General features: G+C 42.3%; 1 protein-coding gene across 2 annotated transcripts in view; it reads left to right on the top strand.

Annotated features, from left to right (window-relative positions):
- Positions 1-6,586, top strand: part of LOC104964808 (kinesin-like protein KIF21A) — a 29,819-nt gene that overhangs the window by 18,024 nt on the left and 5,209 nt on the right. For both annotated transcript variants that reach the window (XM_010793685.1, XM_010793684.1), the window contains exons 13-25: positions 702-759; positions 852-963; positions 1,049-1,237; positions 1,565-1,764; positions 1,856-1,963; positions 2,079-2,147; positions 2,241-2,380; positions 2,457-2,601; positions 3,552-3,746; positions 4,255-4,356; positions 4,861-5,026; positions 5,228-5,248; positions 6,099-6,156. In XM_010793685.1, coding sequence (XP_010791987.1) covers positions 702-759; positions 852-963; positions 1,049-1,237; positions 1,565-1,764; positions 1,856-1,963; positions 2,079-2,147; positions 2,241-2,380; positions 2,457-2,601; positions 3,552-3,746; positions 4,255-4,356; positions 4,861-5,026; positions 5,228-5,248; positions 6,099-6,156 — 1,563 coding nt within the window. The remainder of the gene's footprint in view (positions 1-701; positions 760-851; positions 964-1,048; positions 1,238-1,564; positions 1,765-1,855; positions 1,964-2,078; positions 2,148-2,240; positions 2,381-2,456; positions 2,602-3,551; positions 3,747-4,254; positions 4,357-4,860; positions 5,027-5,227; positions 5,249-6,098; positions 6,157-6,586) is intronic.

Raw genomic sequence — 6,586 nt, 5'->3', positions numbered from 1 at the left:
CCTTCTCCCTCCAAAAAGTCCCATTAAACATGCAAATCTTCCTTCAAGCAATCCTCTGCATTTTCTGAGTCTTCCTCTTCAGTGTCACTGTCCAGCCTTGTTGAGGATGGCTCAGCCTTAAGTTTGCCCGAATGCCAACCAGTTTTTCCACTCTCACATTTGTGAACCTTTGTGTGGTCTCCATAGCCATGCAGTAAGCAGTGTGCTATGGCATGGATATTCAAGTCTACTTGAATGGCATCTGTTTGTTTTAGTCAAGATTATGCAAAAATATACTTTACACAACTATATTTAAGTTCCCTATGAAGAGCCAACCTTCAATTTTGAAAATTCCCAGTTTATTCCCATAAATTCCCGTTTATTCCCGTCGTGGAAACTTTCCATCTTTGAAAATTCCCGGAATTTTGCAACCCTAAGAGTGAGCAAAACATTCCAGGAGAATTACGTTTTTATGACGCTAGTCTGTACAGTTTGGTCAACAACCCTTCCTCAAATGAAATAAGTTTGTTCTAACAATATTATGTTTTTCCTTTCCCAGTTTATCATTAAAACACTGACTCCACATCTTCTCCTGATCTGATCGAGTGTATAATGTAATCGTTTGCATGTGCACTTTACCCCTCCTTGTTGTAATTCAGTTAGTCTAAGCTGCAGTATAATAACTCAGCCGGAAGCTGGCTAACAGTCTTTTCCACTTTCAGTGTCATCAAAGAGGAAGTGCCGGACAACGACCACGAGCGAGGAAACGACGAGGCAGAGGTCAAGCTTTTTGCTAGCTATTTAAAGGTCACACATTTCTAAATTGGTATTTATATTGTTTATTTAATGCGTGTGTGATTATATGTCCACAGGAGGGCAGTGACCATGAAGAAGGTGAGGATCCAGATGGAGAAGAGGATGACTTTGACATGGCGGGAGAAGAAACGTCTGACGAGTCTGACTCCGAAGACCAGGAGGAGAAAGGTAAGATTAGCCCTAGTGAGAAAAGTCATTCTAGGTAATAATTTGCAAGATACTTCAGGAACTAATGATGCGTTTGTGTGCACAGAAAACGTCCAGGCAGACCTGGCCAACATCACCTGCGAGATCGCCATCAAGCAGAAGCTGATCGACGAGCTGGAGAACAGCCAGCGGCGTCTGCACACTCTCAAGCAGCAGTACGAACAGAAGCTGACGATGCTGCAGAACAAGATCATCGACACACAGCTGGAGAGGGACAAGGTGCTGCATAACATGGGTAAGAGGCACGTGCAAACAGATATCAAAATACACTCCTAAATGGATAACATTACGGTATTTCTTCAAGATTCAAGGCTTTTATTGTCATTTCTACATAGTCATCTTAGGTCACAGGCTCCTCCAACAGTGCAACACAATAAAACTGATCAAATAGTGCAATTAAATACGAATAGAAATAGTGCAAGAAGAGTCTATATCCAAGTAATTGGAATATGATATATTAGATAAATAATTTGTAAGTTGCAAACAGATGAATGTTATGGATGTTCTTTCAAAAAGTTCAGGTGTTTAACAGTCTGATGGCCTGTATTGTTTCCTTGCTCAGGTTCAGTGGGGTCGGGAACGGATGAGAAAGCCAAGAAGATAAAAACGGAGTACGAGAAGAAGCTGAGCTCCATGAACAAGGAGCTGCAGAAGCTGCAGTCGGCTCAGAAGGAGCACGCCCGCCTGCTGAAGAACCAGACGCAGTACGAGAGGCAGCTCAGGAAGCTCCAGCTGGATGTGACCGAGATGAAGAAGACCAAGGTAATCTAATAGTTTCATTTGTTTTTCAATTACACACTCATGTCGTTGCAGTGCTGATTTGTTCCCCTGCTGTGTTGTATTTCTCCACCAGGTGGTGCTGATGCGTCAGATGAAGGAGCAGCAGGAAAGAAACAGAGCCACGGAGTGCAAGAGGAACAGGGAGATCGCCTCTCTGAAGAAAGACCACCGCAGAGCCGAGGTGACAGAGATTGAAACATTCAACAACTTTTATCTGATTAGCCAAACACATGAGCAAAAATATAAAAAGAGTAGACTGCTCTAATCTCCCTTTTCTTTCCTTACCCTTCCTACAGCACCAACTGAAGCAGATGGAAACCCATAAAAGACAACAGGAGATGATTCTTCGCAGAAAGAACGAAGAGGTGAGACTCGCATGAGGGAAAATTGTTGACAATATCATATTTTGTGTTTTCCTTTTACTCCAATATGCCTCTCTCTTTTGTGATCTGTTCCAGGTGACAGCTCTCAGGCGGCAGGTGAGGCCCCTGTCTGGGAAAGTGAGTCGAAAGGTGACACCTGAACCTCTGCAGGAGCCTCATAGAGCGTCCCCAGGAAGGATGCTTACATCTGGAGCGTCCCAAGCAAATGGAGCAAGGTGCGGCATCCGAACGTGTTTATGTGTGTATCAGACAGTGGAGGGTAAAAGAGTTTTAACATGTCTTTCTCCTCAGGAGCTCCCCAGCGCGGATGGGGAGTATCTACCTCAACAGGACGGCCAGGACCAAATGGCAGTCACTGGAGAGACGAGTCACTGACATCATCATGCAGAGGATGACCATCTCTAACATGGAGAGTGAAATGAACAGACTGCTGAAGGTAAAATGACTTCCTTTCTGTGTTCCTCACCATTTACCCTTAGGCGCGTTCACACCGCAGTACTTTTCCCACTTTAGTTCATGAGAACTCTTACAGTACAGATCGCGTTCACACCGGAATAAGTCCCTGGGGGTGGATTAGGCAAATGAAGCCGCTGATGTCACTTCGTCTGCTTTGGGTTTACTGGCAGGGCGCAAACAACTTCACGGCGTATACTGCCGCCCAAAATCCCCGGCCGGAAGTCCCCGGAGTTAGGGACTGACTTCAGTCCCTTCCGAGTAAATCGCCAGAACGCCGACACCTCCTCATCTCCACCGCTCCCATGTTTTATTTTGTGTTGCCATAAGTTAGTCTCTCTGCGTTTGTGCGCTGGGCTAATGCTAATGCTAATAATGCAATGCGAGGATAATAAAATGGCGGCTTCACAAAACCTTTTGGGAGTTTTACGGGGCGTGGTTTGCATTCCGCCCAGCCAATCAGACATAGGAACCTTTTTCTCCCACGAAAGTACCTGCTCTCTAGCAGGGACAGAAAAGGGGGTAAAACGGTTCTCATGAACTCATTTTAGTTCCGGCTCTTTTTGGTGTGAACGCGACATTTTGGAACTATATCGGAACTAAAGTGGGAAAAGTACTGTGGTGTGAACGCGCCTCTTGACCTCGATAGCAAACGTGATGATTTCAGGATTTTGGACAACCACAGTTCTAAAAGAATATGACTTTAAATGTTGCTGCTGCAGGGAACTGTGGGGCGATATTATCTCCATTTGCTATCTTAAAGGATGGTTCCAGTGTTTCAAATGCTAAAATCAATGAGAAAGGAAGAATTGTATCAGTTACTATATTTCCAAAAACCCAAAGTTATAAAGTGATGCTGTCAAATAAAGTTTTTTTAATTGTGTAAATCCAATATCTTAGTCTCTTCTTCTTCTTCTTCTATTATTCCATTAGCAACGGGAGGAGCTCACCAGGCGGCGGGAGCGAGTGTCCAGAAAAAGAGAAAAGATTGCGGTGGATGGTGCAGACGCCGACCGCTCCCTGGCCTCTCTGAACGAGGAGCTGGAGTCTCTGAGCGCCAACATCGACTACATCAACGACAGCATCGCAGAATGCCAGGCCAACATCATGCAGATGGAGGAGGACAAGGTGAGGGGTCCCAGGAAATCTGGTTTCTTGGTAGACATGAAGAAGTAGATATATTTTTTTAATATTGTTGTTAAAGAAATTGCATGTTGCTAATATCATACCGAATTGTTGTCAAATGTCATGCAACATCCAATAACATATTTTACTCCTTAATCTCAACAGGTATATGTAAGCATGCTAATGTTAGCTTTGTAAGTATGTTCAGCTAGCATCGTAAAACCTGGCAGTATGGTGTAAATATTAGGCATTTTTGTTAGATTTCTACAGAGGGCTAGCACGTTTCCTGTTTTCAGACTTTGTGCTAAGCTAAACTAACCAACTGCTGGCGGTAGCCCTATATTTAACAGAGCAATAAAATAGTAATATCAATCTTCTTGTCTAACTCGCAAGAAAGTCAGTTGGTTTATTTCCCAAAGTGCAAAAGGTCCTCCATGGTCAAATACAGTGTATTATTACTGGGTTTCTCATAATGCCACTTTATCGATTGTGTTTTTATTCTGGGTTACAGGAGGAAGGAGACACAGGGGATGTGGTCGCTGTGATCAGCTCCTGTAATTTATCAGAGTCCCGCTTCCTTCTGGATCATTTCATGACCATGGCCATCAATAAGGTACCTACTGCTGACTTAATGTTATTTCAGTCTTATGTCATCAGTGTTTGGGTTTTCATTCTAGCAATTGCAACAGGTATATTCAGGTTTCTGCATGACTCTGGATGCAACTTAGTAAACCTGACAAACCCTTTGCTTTCACCTTTAAGATAAAAAGTACAACCCCATATGTTAATACAGCACAGTTCACTCAGATAACGTGAGCACTGCTTTTTTATATATATGATAACCGTAACTGTGCCAATTAGATTTCTTTGTTATCATCTGTGTTGTTGGTTGTTATGACAACTTGAATACAATTTCGTCTTGATCTCCCTTTCGTAGCCATGGCTTCTGTGCAGGACGTAATGAGAATTTAAATAGAACAACTTAATTAAATTGTGTTAAAATTAGATTAGATTAGTAAGGAAATTAACCCAGCAGCAGAGAACAAGAAAAGGACAAAGGAAGAAATTGCAAATTGGTTTTGCCTGCTTCTCCAGTAATTCCTTCTTGTGTCATCAGGGTCTGCAGGCGGCTCAAAAGGACTCCCAGCTGAAGGTGATGGAGGGCAGGTTGAAGCAGACAGAGATCAACAGCGCCACCCAGAACCAGCTGCTGTTCCACATGTTGAAGGAGAAGGCGGAGATCAACCCGGAGCTGGACGCCCTGCTGGGCAGCGCTCTGCAAGGTCTGAAACATCCAATCATAACCAGTCTGAGCATGTCAATCATAACCATTCTTTCATGGCTCCATTTTATTTTGTAGGCCAAGAAAAATTATGAAATAAAAATACCTGGCCTGTGAAATAAAGTGCTGCCTTTTTCTCATCTTTGAGTTTGATTTTGATTTGTTTGCTGTTTGTTTTCTCTGTTGTGTGCTGTGAACTCAGAGTTAGGTTACCTGTCATCTGGTGAGTATCCGTTACAATGAGACGGTGTTTTAGAGAGCGGGGCACATGCACAACACAAGACTTCCAAAAGACTTAGACCATATTAAAGGAAAATAAACGATAAGATCATAAAGAAAATGTTACTTTACGTTTATAGCCTTATACATTTTGGTTCTGCATTTTGAAATTTGTAAAAAAAAAGTTAAGGCACATCGAATGCCTTTTTGTTTTTAAAGGAATTTGCATTTTTTACTAAAACCTTATTTTTTTACATATATATATATATAGAGATAAGATGCAGTTACATAGAAATATGTATCATGGTGAATGGTATTTATACCTCCTTTTATATTCAATGCAATAAATGTAATTATATTTTTTAAAGTAGATAAAGAAATCTTGTAGTGTGCATCAACCCGAAATCCTCCTTTGTGAAATCTAACCAAGTCGAAGTAACTCCGCCATAACGTGCATGATGTGTTTTGTTACGTTTCCCCCGTTATCCCACCTGTTAGCAAATCCCTCTCACTAAAGTCACTAAAACTAAACAGAAAACCCCACGCTGCAGCAGGACTCGAAGTTGAACACAGCAGTTTGTGTGTCTGCATTTCTGTTTGTATCCGTCACATGCTTTTTCCATTCTTCCTCCACACAGGACACACACTGTAGCTTCTGGTTGTGTTACATTAAACGTGTCTCTTTTCTAGTCTAAACCTTAACCAGGTGACCCCTGCCCTTGTTATGAGCTGCTGAAGCCTTAGTCATTGTTGTGCTGTAATACTCTAGCTTTCTGACTGGACGTTGTCTTGTGTAAGGCTTCTTGAAAACACACATGCTTTTCAAATGTACTGAGGTATCCTGTTTTCCACAGAGAACGGAGATGACAGCAGTAGTGACGAGTCAACCCAGAGCCAAGCTGCAGAGGGCAGGTAAAGACACACAGAGGGAAAAGCCGAGATGGGATTGATAACATCAAATAGGGCTGCACTAGGCTTATTAGTATTGTTAAAAAAAAAGAGGTGCATCCTATCTCTCTAGAGCAGTGGTCACCAACCTTTTTAAGCCCAAGATCACCGACCTCGGCCTAGGTGAAAGGCGAGACCTACCTATTGCAGAATTGAGTGAAAAAGACGGCCCAGACAGTGCTTACAATTTGAGCCCTTTTATATAGGCTAATTGCATCTGAATTACTGTTACAATGAAGGCTCCATAATCAGCTCACGGCATATAGGCAGGGGTAAAGTGCAATTTTGTATGAGTCTTTATAATAATAATAATAATAATAGATTTAATTTGTTAGCGCTTTTACAGGTTAGGGGTGCAACAACTAATCGACTTAATCGATTAAAATCGATTACC

The sequence above is a fragment of the Notothenia coriiceps genome, unplaced genomic scaffold (assembly GCF_000735185.1).
Source record: "Notothenia coriiceps isolate Sejong01 unplaced genomic scaffold, NC01 NC01_scaffold00037244, whole genome shotgun sequence".
In the NCBI taxonomy this organism is placed as follows: Eukaryota; Metazoa; Chordata; class Actinopteri; order Perciformes; family Nototheniidae; genus Notothenia; species Notothenia coriiceps.
The sequence above is the reverse complement of the archived record's forward strand: the minus strand, read 5'-3'. Positions and strand labels throughout refer to the sequence as shown.